The sequence below is a fragment of the Anopheles arabiensis genome, chromosome 3, assembly GCF_016920715.1.
Source record: "Anopheles arabiensis isolate DONGOLA chromosome 3, AaraD3, whole genome shotgun sequence".
Classification (NCBI taxonomy): domain Eukaryota; kingdom Metazoa; phylum Arthropoda; class Insecta; order Diptera; family Culicidae; genus Anopheles; species Anopheles arabiensis.
The window spans coordinates 64,726,118-64,746,683 of NC_053518.1; the positions used below are offsets into that span (position 1 = coordinate 64,726,118).

Consider the following 20,566-nt stretch of genomic DNA (forward strand, 5'->3'; position numbering starts at 1 on the left):
TCCACCGTTGGGTAGTTTTCTCTAACGGTGGATAGCTTTTTCCTTTGCAAGTGGCGACTCAGTGGCGAATCAACAAAAGAAATTACCCTAGACAGTATCGAACTGTAGGCTATCTAGGTGGAGCGGGAAAACGGTGGTTACGTGAGCAAGGGTGCCTTTGGTGACCACCAGCCTCAGTTAACATACAATGCAATAAAATTATTACGTGAAAATTATAAAATATGATGTTGACGATAGCAGAGTATTCGAAGTGAATTTGAGTTAATGACCAAAAATAATCATTGTGTGACCCGATTTGCACGAGGCTCAGGTTAGTAACGTGCGAGTCCGGACCTTTCCGGAGCCATCCGCAAGCAACACGGTCTCTTTCAGGTCGGCCAGCAGTAGCTTCTATAGGTGCAACAATTCCGGTAGATGCAAACTTCATTCCTTTCAACTGGCAAACAGAATGGATAGCAAAGATTCCAATTGCAAAAACACAAACAGATCAGTCAGGAATTTTGCTAACCGGGTAATAATTAGCTATACCATCGAATGTTGATTTTTGTTCGCGATCAGGCCCATTACCTCATTTAGCAGAAAAAGTATTGTTTAGTTCAGGACGAACGTCCTTGAAGACCGTATTGGTTAAGGAAAACTCCTTTGGAAGCTCAAACATATTCCAACATAAATCCTGCAGCTTGGGCCCAATTACTACATTTCTTACGAAAATAACGATGAGTTAATCGTAAATTCTGTTTGATGAATTAATTACAATAAAGTACGTTTCCATAAGCCATATTTTTGTTGGCGATTTTTTCCCGAATTTTTCAATCTTTATGCGTTCACACACCACACATCTATTTTGGATAAAATTATCATTATTTTACAAAATAGTTCGAAAAATACGGGTTCTTGTTGCAAGAAATGCACATTAGCTTGGGATTGAGAACAATCGAAAAAATATGTTCAATCACGAAAAACAAGGAACAGGTATTCCCCGTTACACGCTTTTATTGTGGACCGGAGGCAATAGTGTATCTCTAATATAAGCGTATGTCGAATTTCGAGGTTTTCAATACAAACATAGCTTATTTTTGCATAAGTTTGCTTGAGGTGGTTGAATGTAGCTACTAAATTAGTTAATTTATCTGATTTCAACTAAATGTTACAATTTTGTAGGGGAAGGTAGGTAAAGACGGACACGTTAAGGAAAATGGTCAAAATCTAAGGATATATAGTTGCACCTATGAAACCATGAAAATATGCATACATTATCTTACACTCATGTTTTATCAGAAAATGTGTTGAAACTTTTGAGTTTCCATCGATTTTTGCGTTTTTTTCATGAATGAAAAACATGATTTATTTCGTGCAGTTTTGAAATGTTCTGGTAAGACGGACACCTGATATGGGAAAGATGGACACCATGAAGGGTAAGATGGACACCTGTAGAAAAGGTTAGAAAGTGAAGAGTTTTACAGTATTTTAACAAATTCTATCGCTTTCCACGTCCTGGTACGTTTATAAACCAATTCTTGGCCTATTGCAACGACGATTCATTCAGCCGTGAATTTAGGAATTGTTAGCATCGCTTCTAATAGAACGTAGAATGCAGAATCTAAGGCATCTTTTTTTAATATCGGGCACTAACAGTGGAGGTTGCACCAGCTTACAGAACAACAATTTAAAACTTCGCTATAGGAAATTATTCCGTGGAATGTCAGCGACCACAGCATATTTGAGGGACTTGTTAATAGGTCCAGCCATTTCTTACATTGAAGATTGAACTTTTTGTTATCTGTTAACCCATAGAATCTCTCATCTATTCCTGAATGATTTGATATCTGCACTTTATCTTTTTTTTTATAAAGTTGTCCAAGTCGTAACAAAATATTGGATTTCGTGAAGAACCTCATCAGCGTCAAGCGAGTAATATCAGAATGCATGACTGCTATTTTGACCGGTGTTTCCTTTCTTGCTTATTTATTATCTTTTCTAGTTGCGTAATGGTTTATATCTTCAAAATACCCTTATTTAAGGTGTTTGAAGAAATATTTTTTATCACCAATTGATATAAGAAGTAAAATAACTCAACAAATTCGGTGTCCATCTTTCCCTATGACAAAGTGTCCGTCTTTCCCGCTGTGGTGCCAGGATGTTTAAACCATCAGAAAACAAGATTTTGTATTGCTTTCATTCTCGTTCTTTCGCTAGTTTTTTGCTTTACCATCATGACAAATCGTTCATGTAATAAATGCAAGATACAGAGCTAAAGATCCGCAATAATCAAATTAGATCCACAAAGGTGCGCACGATTGAAAATTTGTTTTGTTCTTGAATTTAACCAATTTCGCTTATCTTCTTCTTCTTCTTCTTTGGCTCAACAACCGATGTCGGTCAAGGCCTGCCTGTACCCACTTGTGGGCTTTGGCTTTCAGTGACTAATTGATTCCCTCCCATAGCAGGATAGTCAATCCTACGTATGGCGGCGCGGTCTATTTGGGGATTGAACCCATGACGAGCATGTTGTTAAGTCGTACGAGTTGACGACTGTACTACGAGACCGGCTCAATTCTTATATTACAATTTCGCTTATATTACACGAAAAATGTTCTCAAATGTGTTGTTTTACCTTCAGTTTGGATTCTACATTGTTGAATTACACGAAAATTACCTTTTTCATGCATTTATGAGAAGTGTCCATCTTATCCGCAGTGTCCGTCTTTACCACCTTCCCCTACATTTTAAAATTTTACAGCTCTTTCTGATCAATCAGTTCTACTGATTGAAAAATCAATTATCTTTGCAAAGTAAATTATATAAGTAAGTAAGTAAGTTAAATATGCTCTAAGTCTAGAGATTTTTGTTGTTTGAGAGACCTTATATTATATAAAATCCTTAGCTTCAATCGGAAGACCTCATACAAAAAATAATTGCAACTTTTCGTCCAGTTCCTTGAGTATTGGCTTATGATGGTTGGTTATGTAAGATTAATATCAAACGTTTTAACGATTCAACTATGTTCTAGATACAGCAGCTCGTTGAAGTAAGCTTTTTAATTGCGATAAAGATGATGATGTTTTAATCTCTGCAAGAACAACTCTCCTAATTTTTAAATATTTTCTACGCGAAACAAATAATAATCGTTCTATTACTGAGCAGTAGTGTACGGAAGTTGTTGTGTTCAATGGCAATGTAAAATTTAAAAATGCTGTAAAAAAATCTCCCCATTGACACACATTTGCTTAATTAATTATCTTCTACTCACGCGATAATTACCTTTTCTGTTAACGTTATCCGAAATATGAAGCACAACGGTTGAGTAGAGAATATTCCATCGCTTCACCGCATCAGGTCATGCTTCAAATTGGGGAAGGGGTGTTGTTGTGGGTAAGTAGTGGTGCAGGGGTGGAAGGGAGCCACACTAAGAAGGTTCTGACATCATTGGAAGCTAATTAACAACAACGTACGAGACACGACACTTTATCATTTTTTTCCCGCTGGCTCACACTGATTGCTTGCACCACTTTCACTCACAGCAAACAGAACACAACAACGGAGCTGCTGCTGCCCTTTTTATTTAAATACCTTCACGCTACCCTCTTTTCACCAGCTGCCAATTTTTGCCTTCACGTTCAAATAGCACCACACACAGACACTCTGCACGCTCGACAACAAGGGAAAGGTGCAATCACATTATTTTATTTCCACACACTATCGCACATAGGGTTTTGAGAACCGCTTGACTCTTGCCGCTGGCTAATCGATTTGCAACACCGTACCATTTTGCACTCTCTAGGATAGGATCACATCATAAGCCAGCACACACACACACTACCGCACACGAACTGCCACTTGTTTAGTTTTGCAATATTGCACTGCCATTACATTTCACTATCGCGATCATTCAACACAACATTCACCATTTGTGCGAAACGCGTATCAGCAACTGCACAGAAATGGATGAGATTTATTATCAGTGGGAATGGTGGGAGCCACAATTTAATATCATTCGCGATACGGGCTGACGTCTTCTTCCTGTGCCCCCTCCCTCCTGAAAAGCACACAATTGCACACGTTGAATATTTAAACGAGACGGAGAGCGCAAGGATCCGAGCTGCTGCACGTAACAGCTGACGTAAAATACTGCTCTCCCGGAAAACTCCCCTCGGAAGCTGCAAAGAATTCTGCAATGAAATTCCCCACACAGTGTACGTGACGGTGGTGATGGTGGTGGTTGATGAATAAATAAGGAGTGAAAGGAGTGTTTCCTTGCTGCATTGCACACCCTTGAAAACTGCAACCCTTCGGCACAACATCATCGATGCCGAAGGCGAAAGCGATAGCCTAGAAGATAACGGTGTGCATCCTGTTCACACGAGTGCGCTTATCATCGCAACGAATTCATCGCTTGATTGAAGCGCGGCAACGGAAGCGAAGAAGGAAGTGAAAATAGCAACAGAAAACAGAACAATCGGAGATGTCCGCCCAGCCCACCTCCTTGTAGCAGCGCTGCCTTTCCGTTTTTCTTCTTGCCCGCTCGCTAATCGACGCTGTGTCCTCACGTTTGTTGGGACGTTACGAGTCCGCACAGTTTCTCCCCACAGTCTTGTTTCACTTTCTGGCTCATTGACACAGTTTTTGCACGCTCCCGGGGTATGCAGTTTGCCGTCGTCTGCAAGATTCCGGGGTCTGTTCGTAACCTTCAGCAGAGAAAAACATCTTCCACTCCACACAAAGGCACAAGGCGCGTCAGCAGAAATTCGACGTCCCTGAACCGGATGCTGCTGCTGTTGCTGCCACACCACACCGACACACTGGCTTGACTAACACACACACATACAGACACAAACACAAAAGGATACTGCTCGGTGTTCCTTGCTGCCTGGCCTTGAGATGCATCGCGTTGTCCGAGCGCTGGAAAAACGGTGTCATCCCGCGCACAGCTCTCGCAGCGAAGCGACGACGAAGCAGAACGCCTCCTCCGTGACCTCTAGCACAAACAAGGTGAGCATGGTGCGTGCGTGCGTGCGTGTCTCTGCGTCTAATTATACTATCCAAACCTCCGAAAGGGTGTTAACTGGGTTGGGGAGATCAAAGCGATGGAATCAAAGCGGGTGGTACATCAAACGAAGCTTCCTCACCGGGGCGGAAAATGGTTTGGTTTGGTTGGGTTGAGTTGACGGTCTAAAGATCCCGTGCGCCATTCGGCAGAACATGTGTGTCCCGAGCAATGTGTCACGGACACGTTGTGAGCTTACCAGGACCAAAAGATGGTAAACAAGGCAAGGTAATAATGCGTAATGCGTGAGCCTGGTGTACTGAACTGTGCGTGTACGTCATCGTTTTGCTCCCCCTTTTAACAGGCACGTCATTTGCAAAGCAAGGCAAGGCAAGAAGAGAACCAAAAAAAACACACACACACACAACAAACTCGTTGCTCGCGAACTAATCCGGACGACCCGTGTGCTGACGTTCAACTTTCTACACTAAACATGTCAGTTTTTCATGACGCGTTGCCGTCTCCGAAGACTCCCAAAACGTACGCTCTCACCCACTCTCGGTACCGCTCGCGCTCTCACACTGCTTGCCGCTCGCAAGGATTTGTGTATCTTCTGGCCTGTGTCATCCGTGGGTATTCCCATGTTTCGATAGAGGAACTGCCAGAAAAAAAAATTACTCACACACACGCACAAGACACACGAGAACTGTCAAAAAACCCGTCCCGTTTGAAACGCCTGCGCCCTGTACGTATCGCTCAGCCACCCTCTCTTGCTCCGTTTTGGGGGAGAATGGGGAAAAAACGTACGACCCGTTACGTACGAGCTTTTCCTCTGGTGTTCCACTCGCTGGAAAAAGCCTGCTCCGGAGCGTACTCTTTCGCTCTCCCTTTCTCTTTGATGCTCTCTTCGGGAAAGCTGCGTTTGGACGGCTGCTCATGACGTTTTGGAGCGCTGTGGACCGAGCATGCACGCTGGCATACAGCCAGCCAGGCAGGCAGGTCAGAGTCGGTCCCATCTTAGCGCCCGTGACTGCTTCCTTCACATTAAAGCTTATTAAAGCAAAGCACGATACCGACACACCGAAGGGCATTGTTTGAGACCGAGCTGCAACTGTATCAAAATTTAAGTAATGATTATTGGATCGGTTTAGATTACCGGGCGGGCGCTGGTGCGCGCGTAGGAGGGTTGTATTGTAGGTTTAGCGTGAAAAATCGGTGCAGTAAATCTTGGCCTAATGCTCGCACGTGAAGTCTCAGAGAGAAGGGGAACAACGCGCGAAGCATGTAATCTAAATTAAGCCTCAAAAGGAACCTTGTTCAGCGTGGTTCATGTTACTTTGTGGTGAGAAAGGCTAGGAATACATCTTTACAGGTACAAGGTAGTGAAGTTGAAGCAGTAATATATTACTCGAATCTGTGGTATAAACATGAACCAATTAGGAAGCTCAATAGAAGATTATAAGACGATGTTCTTCAAGATTTGGGCATTAAAGTTTGATTTTATTGAAAGAAGTCTGCTTGAAGATCCAATATGTTGCTATCCAAAGAAATGTAGCAAGTGCACCTCAGATACTCATCATCTCTGTACAATTGATTCTATCGAAAGTTGAGTTCAATAAATAAACTCTTCTTCAAACTAGCCTTTAATGCAATCTTCAGTGTCTTCAAATTCTATAAGACTTAGTTACAGCTAGGGCCTTAATAGCTTAAAAGTCAATCATATGAATCAATAACACAGATCTAAAAGTAATTTGATCTCAAGATTTAGGTATTGTTAGGTCTGAACTATATGACCTAAGATTCTTATGCTATAAAGTAAAATATTCATATATTCTTGCAATCGTATCCTTCGTATTACATTCGATTATTTTATGTCTCCAAAGAGATGATCGAGCAATATTCTGAAATTGTTTAAAATTTCCATAATTCAATAATTACGTCCCAACACATACACTAATTAACTTTAGTACTTCAACCTTTGCACAGCATCTTGGATTTTGTGGATTCCTCAAAATAACTAGAAAGAGTACTGGGTGGAATGTGGCACTGATTTTGGTATTCTGGACGGCAGACGATTTTTATTGAGATTGGTAGAGAGAATTGATTTCTGAACATTTTCGATGATCGGTAGGTCTCACCGACTATCAAACAAAGATTTGGCAGAATACACTTGAACAAAGACCGGCAGTAATTTCTGGAGCTTCGAATCACCTACCTTAGAGGGCTAGATTTTGATCAGAGTGAGAATCAAGACAGTAAATTCAAAGGTGCCCCTATTCTGTTACTAGTTACTCGAGTATAGTTACTCCTATTCTGAAATAGGACAAAATTATTTTATCCCAAAATTCAAACTCCTATTTAGACGGCATACTCTTCCAAAGCTTAAAATCAAAATCATCGAGCTAGAAGGACTTGGTAGCTACTTCAACTCTAGTCACACCATTAGACTCATCGATACGCTGCTGTGTCTCACGAGGAGGACCAATCATTCGCATGGCATATCGAAAAAGCTTGGTACTTAATTTGCTTGATATAATATTACTCTGTCTAAAATTTCATGTCTTCAGTCAAGGCTCTAATAGGACTTTAACTGTCTCAAACATTATAAGCGCGCTATTTCACTACGTAATGTCCTGTTTGAATTAATTTACATGAGATTTTAAAAATCAAAGCTTAAAGATGGTGATTTACTCTACGATTTGAAGAATCCCCGTCCAAGAACCACCAAAGTTGACACATTGAATTCATCAGACGTAGGTAGCTTGCTTGCCTTTGCAAACATGCCTTCGATTGCCTTCACATCCTGGTACTAATCAATTTACACGCCGATAAGTCAAGCGGGTGATGAAAATCGCCCTTTTCCCGCCATATCCTCCGGATCCCTGCATGCAGCTCCACGACACACGACGGGCGAGACAAATGTCTTCCAATCATCGCAGATCGATCGAATAAATAAAGCCAAATTCATGCAAATGCGGCGCGAAAACCGTTCATCACGGCTCGCTGATTTCCGGAACCGGGCAAACGATAACAACAAACATAGCTAGAGGGGCAAAAAGAAGAGAGATAGATAGAGAGAGAGGGAGAGAGCAGGCGTACACATCCTTGATTAAATTTCATCACGTTTTATCACACGGTTGTGCGGTAGCGCTCTGGCCCAACGGAGAAGAGATCACTGTGCACACCCCACGTCGTACAAGGCCGAATTAATCCTTCCGAAATGATGGGGCTCATTTGGGGCCGGCGTGACGCATTGGACCGGCGTTACAATCGCGGAGTTTTGTTTCGTTCGACCCGGCCCTGATCAATCATCGCACGTACATCCGGTAGAACACGTCGCTGCCGGGCGTATGGCTGTGTCTGCCCATTTTCCGGCAGGTTTCCGCTTTCCCTGGCTCCCTGGATAGACATATGGAAAGCGGAACAATTTTCCCATAATGGTGTTCGTTCCGTTTCTCTCTTCCGTCGCCTGATAGGATGGGTAATGGGTGTTGCGGCGCTCGTTCTAGGGAACGGCGGCCTGGGATGGTCCAAGGGGTGAACAGTCCAAAATCGTCCAAACACAACCACGGATGGTCTTTCACTGCACAAGCTTTCAGCACTGTCCCACCACTCCGGCGTTCCCTTGTTGCGGAGGTGATGGTAAAAGTTGTGTGTGTCCTAATTTTGCACAGTTTCTCGCTTCTCGTTCTTGTGCCCGGCGGCCGTTGTAGCGAACGGAAACGGATGTAGCAGCCTATGGACATCTCTCTTCCAGGGTAGATTGGGTGGAAAAGTCACAGAAGCACAAAAAAAGGATTGCAATAGAGGCATTTCAACTCCAAAATGGAAAAAAATGGAAAGAATCCAAAACGTACTGAGATAGGATCGTTGTACCGAAAATGAAAATTCGTATGCAGGGCACGGCTATGATGTTGAACTTTTGTAGGCTCTCAATGCTCCATACGCGAAGCCACATAGCCATAGAGTCCCAGGACTGCTACTCCCACTGGTTTATGTATCGTTCTTCGTTTTTATTTTTCTTGTGAAAAACGATCATTCCCTTCCGTTGCGACCTTGCCAGCAGTTTCCATGCCCAATGGCGGCAGACGACAGCATTTGGCAAAAAAAAAGTTGGTGGTAGAAAAGCGGATGCTTCAGAACGATATCAGTTCTAGAAAAAAAATGGGAGAAAAGATGCATCGAGCAATCTGTAGTGGGACGTGCAGTGGTAGTACTAGTAGTAGTAGTAGTGTGCCACATGCCACAGTACCGTAGCGGTCCCGGAATGGATCGAATCTTCCGACGGTGGCCGCTTTGATTCCGTACTGTATCGTCAGGGCATAAAACCGCGTAAGGAGAGCTAATTTATATGCTCCATCTTTGGGGGCTTTTAGGTCTCTGGTGGTTTTCTAATTTATTTTCGTTTTTTTGTGGACATTGCTGTACGTACGATAGTTTGCATGTTTCTGATTGTTCGGAACGGTGTCCTACAGCTAGCAAAGATCAAAATCCTGTGGGAGTTCCTATCGGAGACTTCGATTGGAGGTTGGTTTTGAAATAGAACTAGAGAAGGAATCTCGGGGCGGTTTGCTAGTTGTGAAATTGGCTAATCGTGGCCATGACAAACATGGCTTTTAGCAAATTTTCATTGCGTTTTGGCACTCTCCATCCCGTACCATTACGAAATGTGATAAGGCATCATTTGAGCGATTCGATTAGGAGCAGGTATTTCCCAGACCCACAAGCTAATTAGTGTTCAATAGTTTTAGTGGCATCAGTTGCAAAACTCTGGATCATTCTGATGCTAAAAGCAGAAGAAGTTCTTTTACCTTATATCCTAAGCACTTAACGAGCCTCACTTATGTTCAAACGAATATAAAAGCTCGAAGCAAGGCTATTCATCATCAGAATCAGATACATGATTAGATATGAAACCAGTGATTTAGTACTCATATACTAAACGTCTGATCTTGTGGTACAGTTGTCAAATCTTACGGCTTAACAACATGCCCGTCATGGGTTCATGCCCCAAATGGTCCGTGCCCCCATATGTAGGACTGACTATCCAACTTTGGGTAAATCAATAAGTCACTGAAAGCCCACTAGTGGGGTACATTCAGGCCTTGATCGTCAACGGTTGTTGTGCCATAAAAGAAGAAGAAGATACTGAGCGTCAAAAATCGTATCCGCAGAGATGGATTTCACTTTTCATACATGTACATACATTTTATAAGAACTATAGGAATTTTTTATCAGCCCCAGTCTTGTATTCAAATCATGATTAAACTGACGCGCAACTAACTATCCACAGGCGAGAGTGATGAAAGGGTTATTCAATCAAACAACAGATAGCCAAGCAGATGTCACTGGCTAAGGCAGGTCTAGACCACATTAGGTTGTTCCGCCAAAGAATAACATTGCGCAGGAGAAGACATTCATGGAAAGCACATCCAATCACTTGCTGATGGAAATAAGATACAAATTGACTATTACGAGCTATGTCAGACTACCGATAAATAATGGGCAATTGGATGTCTCATTGGAGGATGAAATTGAACAAAAGATTTGAGATTCTATTAGAATCCATTTCATTTAAATAAAGGCCGTTTGTAGTTTAATTTGGAATATGATGTTGAACGAAATCTTGAACATGATTAGAAAAATAAGCCATGAATCAACTGGCAGTAGAGTCTAGGATATGTCTTGAGCATCTACAGCCATTGAATATTGCAAAATAATGGCAATAAAAATGTACTAAATTTCACAGGAACCAAGCTTGTCAAGCGAGCTACCTAAGCTTGGATAAATAAATAAGACTGACATGCTTTATTACCTGACTTGTTCAACCATAATAACATCAATAGTGCTTAATTAAGACCTCCCTGTCTCAAACTTCTAGCAAACCTCGCGTTTGAAGCTTTTCGAGTTATTCCAAAACTTCGACTCCCCCCCCCCCCTGTTCCATTACGAATTGTGATGAAATACGAAAAATCAAAATCAACCTTGGAGATTTACAATTCAAAGGAATTGAACTCCACAAGCAACCTTACCATTTTATCAAAACAAAGCCCCGTTCCCTTTTTTGCCACGTGGAAAACATGTACCAGCTAATTAGCCAAATCCCAATTAAGAGCTGCGAAAATGTCTTGTTCCTTTCCAAACGTAATAGTATTCCACCCACACTCGCACAAAGCTTCGGATCAATCGGTTGAAACAGTAGGAGGACAAAGAACAAAAAACACACAAAAAAGCTTCATAAAAATACGCGAAAGAAAATCGATTCCGTTTGTGGAGCCTTCAAGAAAGCAAAGAAAGAAAAAAACAACTACACAGTAAACCATCAAACGTGGTTCTCTCGCACGGCGCACGCAAAGATCCCCGCAACCGGCCGCACGGATAAAAGGTTCACACAATCAACCGGCCAACAACCCTCCGCGGAAGTATGCGGAAGACCGTGGCGGAGAGCGCATTGCCACAATGCGTCCATCCACCCCCCCCCCAACTCCCTCCCCCCCCTTACTAGACCCGGACTACGGCGATTAAAGGTCGGCTTTTCACACCAGGCACCAGTGCAGGCCGTTTCCTCACCGACTTGCCAACGCACACACACGCGCACTGATCCCTTGAATCCACGTGTCCGACAGCACCGTGGCTCGCACTAATTGTCGCGTGGAGCAATTAAATCATGCACGAGAAAAGGGGAAGCACCAGAGTTGAGTCAGTCAGGTGGGTCGGTGGGCTGCTGCAGCAGGTTTACTAAACGGAGCTACTTAGTTTTATTGAGCGCTTTGTGTGTGTGTGTGTCGCTATGTGGGTAAAGAAGACTAGTAATCACCACCAACACTTTCGAAAAGAGACACGTACATTACACACTGAAGCCAGATACATTCACCCTCGCACACATACACATATAAGTGAGCATAGTAAGCAGCGGACCCGTCAGGACATTAGGCGAGAAAAATTGACGGGACAGGAGAGCCTTCCCACGGCTCCAGACATCGGTCGTCGGTGTGTCGAGACTTCGCGGGAACACACACCGCACAACAGTGCGCGCCAGCTCGTCTTCATTCCATTACACACGCACACTCACACACAACAACACACACACATCGTCAGTTGGAACACAGGGAGGCGCCAACGCACACTACCAACCCAGTCACCGTCATCAGTAGTAGGCGCTGGTTTAGTAGACCTCTTCTGCGCTTTCTCTCTCCCTCTCTCCCTCTCTCTCTTTCTCTTGCTCTCTACGTATTCTACCGTATATTCTATCAACACACACAGCCACGATTACACGTAACACATATTCCCTCAAACAGACTCACAAACACATACACTCGTACGCCCTTTACAACGTCACACACCCACAGATGGAACGCGCACCCCTGGAACACCCTGTGTGTACTAGCTACTGCTTCTACTGCTGCTGCTGCCACCTTGCCCTACTTCCTTTTCGCACACACACACACAGGCTAGGTGAAAGCACAATTTTCACTTTTCCTTTTCAGCTGCCAATTTCCAGCCGTTGAATCACACACACACACACACACACACACACACACACACACACACACACAAGGGGCGCCAAACAAAAAATCAAAAAAGCAGCAGCTCGACTTACGATTTTGGCGTGTGGCCCCTTATTTCTTTCCCACGTCGCGATGTTTATGCTGCACGGTTCCTCTGTGCGTGTGTGTGTGTGTGTGGATGGGGCAAAGTCACGGCTTCCAGAACTCCAGGCTCACACCCACATTTTTCAATGCACACACACACACACACACACAGCTCCGTTTTGACAGCGAACAACGTCCGATGTGGCGCCCTTAAAGGGGTGGCAGGTGAAGAGCGAAGGGACATGAGGGGAAGGGAAGAGGTACGTTTCCTTTGTGAGGGCAGCAAAAGGGACACGGCTTTCAAAGTCAAACCCCGTCGAACGCGACGCACGCCTGGGAGAGGGCTGGAAACAGGAAAGCATGCGGGTCGAGCAGGAATTTGTTATGTTACAACCTTTTCACCACACAAGCTCCCGTCATTTGTGTGTGTGTTCTGATCGACCTTATCTATGCTGAGGATGGGATGGGAGGGGAGGAGAATGACGTCCTGTAAGCTGTTCGCCCCATAATCGCCAAGTATCCTGGATCGATTCGTATGGTTCGTGTGCACCTTATCTCAATCCGTTTTGAAGTAACCTTTCTACGGTGCGGGAATGGAAGTCACCCACTCCCTCATTCAAACGCACGCATTCACACACACACACACACACACACACACACACACACACACACACACACACACACACACACACACACACACACGCACACAAATGGACACTATGGCCAGCTCGGACCTTCGCTTGACACGGTCGCACTGAGCTGTGGCACTGATTGGTGGCACTTTAGATTAGCTGCTGGCAGATTTTCACCTTTTACCTCCCGTCCAGGGTTGAAGTCCGCACACACTATCGGAATGCGTGCAAAAGGTTGCAGTGGCAGAGACGGCTTGTAAAGGCCACTTTACCCCGCTCAATTTCACCGTGAAAAAACTGAAACCCTGCGCGAGGGTGTGTACACGCGTATTGAAGCACCAGCAGAACGATAGGAAGGTTATTGCCACCTCATTCACGGCTCCCACTCGGGGTGGTAGCTAGGCATACACTGCTGTTACTACTTCAGCTGCTGCTGCTGCTGCTGCTATCTATGTTTACTACGATTGTTCTGGTCATAGTGCAGGATCCATTTTCCACCTCAACATTATAAACACTTCTTGCTACAACAAACACGGGGTGGAATTGATTTTATTGTCCCTTACACCACTGTGCTGGGCTGTGTAACACAGAAAATAGGGTGAAGGGAGGGTGGGTGGGTGGGTGGTGAAAATGCGTGCGAACCGTACCCGTCGTATGCTTTACTGCGAACGTTTCACCTCGAACTGAAATTCATCATGGCTACTACTGGCCGCTGCGAGTAATGGGGGAGAGTTTTGCGTTCGCCTGTTAGTGTCCGAAGCGCGAGAGAGCCAAAAGAGCGTGTGAGAGAGAGAAAGAGTGCGAGTGAGAGCGCACGCTGGAAAAGCTTTCCCAGCGCAAACTTTTCGGACAGGTTTGCCAGTGTACGCGGCACACGAGGAAAATGTGTGCTTCATTCGTGAGGAGAAAAATCTTCATGTGTGAGAGAGAAGGAGGAAGAAATGGTGAGAAAATGTCAAACTGGAAGGGAAGCTTTCCGCTCCCACGGTGCGAAAGGGATAGCAATTTGATGAGGGATAATTTGATTGGCAGGAGAAAGCTCCTGAAGCGCGCTTTCGCAATGCATGGAGATGAAAAACATCGAAAAGCGTGTTCGAAAGTTTACTTCCGAAAGGGAAAATTCATCGTCATTAATGTCAACGTTGAAGTTTTATTTATAAAAACATCACCAACGAACGTTTTGAAGGACAGCAGACTCAATTTAATTGACTAAATGTTCAGTTGAAGGTTTAAACACATTCTACACCGTCTGTCCTGGTGGAACAATGGTGACTAAAATACTTGAAACTTTAATTATAAATCAATGCTTCAATCACGCCACAAACACTTGAACAGAAAATCAACCGTATCGCAGAACGGAGGATTTGAATAGTCCCGTTTAGCAGCGCAATCTTTTCGCTTGAAATCGATAAACCTGCTCGAGGCTACTGTACTACAGTTTCAATTGTGTGAGGGATTACTCGGTGCTCTTAGCGTGGGATAACCTCCGTAAACAGTTCGGAAGCACGTGCCGCATTGGAGCAATGCAAACGCTGATGTGTTGGGCGCTAAATCATCGTTTGGATATCGTTTTGGAGTTCATTAAATGATTAGTTTTTGATTATTCAATGTTAATTTATAAACGTCTATATCTCAATACAATAGTACGCACAGTGAGTTGAGAAAATTGCAGCAGTTTTAGTATTTGGTCCCGTTGTGTACTAAAACTGGCAACACTGCTGATAAGAGGATTGTTTGCTCTCTTCTTCAAAATCCGTACACTTCAATTGGTTGTGAAGTTAGCTATACCTAGACTGCCTTGGGCTCATTCACTCAGTCGAAGTTTGCAGCTCGAGCCGTTCGTACTCAGCTCAAAGCTTGAAAATGATGCTGCTATCCTTAGCTCTCCCAACCGTGCTGATCTGCTTCCAACTCTTCCACCCATCTAAAGGTAAGCTCTGTTGATGTGAAAGTCTAATATAATGACCCCAAAATTAATATAATTAAACCATAATTGTTACTCCATTCGCTGGATTCCAGCTGCCGTAACGCAATGTTTGGTGTGTGATTCTAGTGCACCGGGCTGTGCCGACGGTTCGATGCAGTACGCCCGTAACTGCACCATGGGAAGTGAGGCTTGCTTTACAAGCGTGACCAACGGTGAGGCAATCTAAAGTGCTTGCAATCTAAAGAGTATTTTATAGCTTGCTTATTAAAAGCTTGTCATATATTACAGGAGTGTTATTACGCGGATGCTTATCACAATTGAGGGAAGAACACTTAAAGTGTAGCGAAAAGGAAGGTGGTACGTGCGTTAGCTGCGTAGGGAATCGGTGCAACACTGTATCCTGGGCACGGTGTGCACACTGTGACGATGCTGGAACGGAAAGTTGTACCGTTAGGCAGCTCGTTAGCTTCTGTCCACGGTTTCGTGCCACGGATAGGTGTTATGAGATAGTGGAAAATGTGCAAGTACCTGTTTCAAGGGCGATTTCTAAAGGTTGTGAGTCAACGTTGTTATATGGCGGTATTTTGTGTAATGAAACAAATAACTGTAGAATCGCAGACAAACACAGTATTAGTTGTGCAGGCCCATCTACTGAAGCTACTACAATTCAGTGTTTAGTCTGTTCGTCAGATGACGATTCTAATCAAGATTGTACAAAAGGTACATTACCCGCTCAGGACTGTCCCCAGGAAGGAGATGTATGTTTTTCAAGACTCAATGGTAAGTTATTAAGTGTATCGAAACATCATCGAACTGTCACTAAAGAATATGAATGTGTTGTTCAGGAAATATCTTAGAGAGAAACTGCCTCTCTACACTCCTTGCGGAAGAACAAGCTATCTGCACTGCAACTGAAGATCGTTCGTGCATTACGTGCAGTGAACCTGGTTGTAATACAGATCACTTACAGCAATGCTTCCAGTGCAAGAAGTCAATCAATGTAGAGTGCATTGATATAGTCATCAGTGGTAAGCTGGAGTCTTCCTTTTGTCCTCAGTTTCTACCCAATGCTCGTTGCTTTGGGCGCATTGTTGAGGATGAGTTTGAGCGTGGATGTAGCGCAGAGTCTGATGATGTTTGTGCGGGAAACAATCGCTGCCTTGCCTGTGCTGAGGATGGATGTAATGTAGAATCAGAGTCGCATCTGAACAATGTGGCTAAATGTTTCCGGTGTACTTCCGTGGAAGGAGCTAATGAAGCATGTGATGAAGGTGCACTCGAAGCGGAGGAATGTGATCAGCTTCAGGATGATTGTTTTACGCGTGTTCAAGGTAATGTTCATCGAATTGAATGTATGAATGGTTTGAAACGACACCTTCTTTTCTAGGTGGTACACTCGAACGAAACTGTTTATCAACTCTTCCAGAGGTAGAGCAGCAAAAGTGTCGCGATGAAGATGATACCACTTGTTACGCTTGTGAAGATCATGACTGTAATCATTTTCCAAGACTTAGATGCTATCGGTGCTCTAGCTTGGAAGATCCTCGCTGTAATAACCAAGCAGAGAGTGATCTTAACTACGAATTCTGCGACACTTACAAACCAGACGATCACTGCTACGCTAGAATAGTAGACGATCATGTTGAGCGAGGCTGCCGAGTTGATTTACAAGACCATGTGGGCGACGTGTGTGCGGGAAATCCGTTCTGTTACGCTTGCTATAGAAGTGGCTGTAACGGTTTGGAGGAGGATACGCTGAAAAACATGGCCCGGTGTCTTACTTGCAGCACAGATCGTGATGGGGAAGAGTGTGGGAAAGCTGCAATGGAGGCAGAGCTGTGTGAACAGTTGGATGACGTTTGCTTCACGAGAGTAAAGGGTAAGTGGTAGCAGTTGGTGAAGGAAGGAAGATTTTCGTAACATTATTTGAGGTTTGTATTTAATAGATAACATTCTTGAAAGAGGATGTCTTACGACCTTGGAAGTAGACGAACAGAATGAGTGTCGTGATGCGTCTAATGGAGCATGTGTTACATGCCAATCACCTGCCTGCAACACTCAAAACTGGCTCAAGTGCTTGTCCTGTAAAAAGTCAGAAAATGTACAATGCACAGATCCAGCAACATCTTCTACAGAAGAACTTGCATCATACTGTTCTAAGTCTGACGCACAAGCGAAATGTTATGCTAGAATTACTGAAAATGATCTTGAAAGAGGTTGTTCTATGGATGTTATTAATCCCCAAGATGTTTGCAAGAGTTTTCTGGCTTGTGAGACTTGCACAACAGATAACTGCAACGCCCAACCAGAAGCATCACTGTTGAGCATTAGTTGCATTCAATGTTCATCGAAAGATACAGACAACGATTGTAACGAAGATCTTCCTGGAGCCCTACAGTGTACAGAAAAGAACGATCAATGTTTTATCCGTGTAAATGGCAAGTAGAAGAATTGAAAGGCGCTTAGTGGAGTTCCGTTTGTGAATTTCGTTCAATTTCAGATGGCATATTGACTAGAAACTGTCTGTCAACACTGGAAGACATTGAGCAGCAAAAGTGCACCAATCCATCAGAGCTCTCTTGTACAGTATGCGAACAGTCGGGATGTAATGGAAATCGCTGGACAAAGTGTCATCAGTGTGATAGCTCCACTTCCCAAACATGTGCAAACGAGCAAAGCGCAAATGATGCAGAGTTTTGTAGGCTATATAATCGGGATGAAAAATGCTATACAAAGATTGGCAAAAATCAGCAGCTCTCCCGTGGATGCCTTTCTGATGTTGGTACTGAGGAGGAACTTTGCGATGGCGCCGAGGTTTGTGTTACATGCCAGGGAGATTCTTGTAATAAGGTACCGGAAGCTTCGTTGGTGCCTAATAAATGCCAACAGTGCACATCAGCCGACGAAGGATGTGTTTCGGGTACGATAGAGAGTACACCGTGTCAACAACAGGAAGATCGGTGCTATACAACCATTAATGCTGGTAAGGTACACAACAAATCCAATAACTTCGTAGAAATTTTCATAAAAGACAACTCATTCCTCAGATAAGCAACTTGAACGTGGATGTCTTTCGTCGTTAAGTGAGGAAATGCAAAGAATTTGCGAGAATGAAACAGATCCATCATGCATCATTTGTGCTGAGGCTGTTTGTCACCAGTTACAGTGGCCTCAATGCTATCGTTGCCAAAGCGCAGATCATGAGGACAACTGCAATCAAACCCCTGGACCTGCCCTGCTGGGTTTCTGTCCAACCTACCATGAACACATATTCTGCTATGCAGCGATCGAGGATGGAATATGTAAAGTCATTTATTTCTCAGAAGAAAATGTCGAAACATGTTAATATTATCGTTATTCTTTCAGTGATACGAGACTGTACTGATGCGCAAGAAAACATCTGCGAGGATCAAAATCGCTGTGTGGTATGTCAAGATGAGGGATGTAATGATATTTCCCGTGACGTGCTCGATACCGTACAAACGTGTTGGCAGTGTCGTTCAGACGTCCAAGATTGTGATCATCCGCAACAATCCCCCTTCGAGTGTAGGGAACGTAATGATCAGTGCTTCACAATGGTAGATAGAGAATTCAATCTCCATCGTGGTTGTGTGTCCGATCTAGACCTGAACGATTGTTTGGATGGCGATCGTTGCATGATCTGTGCGGACAAAAACTGCAATGACGCTCCGTGGGCAAAGTGTTACCAGTGCAGCAATGCTACGAGTGATGAGTGCTCCGGCAAACAGGTTAACAGCGAAGGAGTGAAGTACTGTCAACAGTATGAAGAGAATGGAGGATGTTATGCCAAGCTTGAACAGATGATATGTGAGTAAAAGTGTCTAATCTTTGGCATCTAGTTACATCATTATCACACATATTTTCTCCCTTTTGTACGCTAGTTACACGAGGTTGTACCTCCGAGCTGGAAGAACTACCGTGTGATGATCCTCAGGCTTGCGTTCGCTGCCTCGGAGATGGATGCAACCATGACTCTTTGAAAGGCTACTTCAACCCAGCCGTCTGTTTGCAATGCCACTCGGACATGCACACGGGTTGTACAGATGGAACTGCTCCGGCGGTAGCCTGCGCCAATCCAGACGATCGCTGCTTCTTCCGTCGAGCTTCATCGAAAGCCATTCACCGGGGTTGTTTGTCGGAGCTTGCCGCTACCGATCAGTGGCAGTGTCAGAGTGAAACCAGCATAGCGTGTCATACGTGTGAAGAGACGGGTTGCAACTCCGCAGAGTGGAGGCGTTGTTATAAATGCAGGAATCTCGCCGACGGATCATGTAGTGCGAAGCAAACGGAACAGAACAGTACATTTCTAGAGTTCTGCATGAAGCAGGATGACAGTTGCTTCGAGGATAACAAGGAAGGAGATAGTAAGTGTAATCGGTATCAGTGTGAGATGGAAGAGGAAGTGTACTAGTGTACAATTTCTATGTTTTAGTCTATAGAGGATGTGGCAAACACTTCTGTGCTGACCAGAAAATCTGCCTCGAGTGTACAACGGATGCTTGCAATGGACATTCACAAGCTGAGCTGGAACCTAGCCAATGTTTGGTATGCGATTCGGAAAATCCATTCTGTGCGAATGGTACAGCTCCTAGTTCATATTGCGAGTACCTAGATGAGCCTTGCTATTCAATGGTTCGCGAAAGTAAGTACTTGATTGAAGATATACAGGAATTGATACGATCATTAGCGACATCTTTGACACCTTAACAGATGGCATTCTTGAGCGAGGATGTTTTTCTAATTTAACTGATTCGTACAAAAGCATGTGTATGGATATTGGCAATCGTTCCTGCATGGCGTGTAGCGGCAATTCGTGCAATCGCGATTCCTGGCTACAGTGTGTACAGTGTCGATCACTGGTGGTCGATCATTACTGCTCCAGAGAGATGAGTCCGCTAGAATCACACTTTTGCCCGCGGTTTGAGCCAAACGATCGATGCTATGCAAAAGACGTCCATGGGTTAGGTAAGATAAGTGTCGATGAGAGATCGCGTATTGTATTATCATACAAGTTTTTTGGCACCTTTCTTACAGTGCTCCGAGGGTGTCAGTCAGACTACGACTCTATGGATGATCCATGCAAAGGCTCTGAGGAAAATGATTGCTATACCTGCAGCATTGATCATTGCAATCTGAAGTCTCTCAATGCTGTTGATAGAGTCCGACAACAAGATGTGTTGGTTGTTGTAGTTATAGCAATTGCTCAACAGCTTCTTACATTCTTCTAGATTAGCCAACGTGGATGATCGTTTATTTCTAGCACTTTATTAGCAGTAACTGGATCTAGTCAACTTTATACTCTTTTCATGTGCTTTGAACACCTTTCTCATATCATGTTTGTCATAATCTATATCTAGCAATTTATGAATAAATAGTTTAGATGTCGTGGGAGCAAACAACTGTGTCGCCG

General features: G+C 43.9%; 2 protein-coding genes across 8 annotated transcripts in view; one reads left to right on the forward strand and one right to left on the reverse strand.

Annotated features, from left to right (window-relative positions):
* The window catches only part of LOC120900409 (whirlin), a 97,550-nt gene extending 83,650 nt beyond the window's left edge, over window positions 1-13,900 (reverse strand). For 4 of the 6 annotated variants that reach the window (XM_040307371.1, XM_040307370.1, XM_040307369.1 and 1 more), the window contains exons 1-2: window positions 13,856-13,900; window positions 3,262-3,931 (exon numbers count right to left, since the gene is read on the reverse strand). The gene's annotated coding sequence lies outside the window, so the exon portion shown is untranslated. Of the gene's footprint in view, window positions 1-3,261; window positions 4,037-13,855 lie in introns of all 6 variants that reach the window. The other 2 variants (XM_040307374.1, XM_040307372.1) reach the window with 2 other exon arrangements.
* A 1,133-nt stretch (window positions 13,901-15,033) lies between these two features.
* Window positions 15,034-20,552, forward strand: LOC120900157. Of its 2 annotated transcripts, XM_040306793.1 has the most exons (13): window positions 15,034-15,138; window positions 15,228-15,347; window positions 15,424-15,915; window positions 15,981-16,466; window positions 16,523-17,014; window positions 17,082-17,573; window positions 17,636-18,118; window positions 18,183-18,437; window positions 18,502-18,963; window positions 19,038-19,520; window positions 19,589-19,798; window positions 19,867-20,121; window positions 20,191-20,552. In XM_040306793.1, exons 1-13 carry the CDS (start codon window positions 15,072-15,074, stop codon window positions 20,382-20,384), a joined length of 4,491 nt encoding a protein of 1,496 aa, XP_040162727.1. In that variant the 5' UTR covers window positions 15,034-15,071; the 3' UTR covers window positions 20,385-20,552. The 2 variants fall into 2 exon arrangements, with proteins under 2 accessions (XP_040162727.1, XP_040162728.1); XM_040306794.1 differs by lacking the exon at window positions 17,082-17,573.
* The last annotated feature ends 14 nt before the right edge of the window (window positions 20,553-20,566 follow it).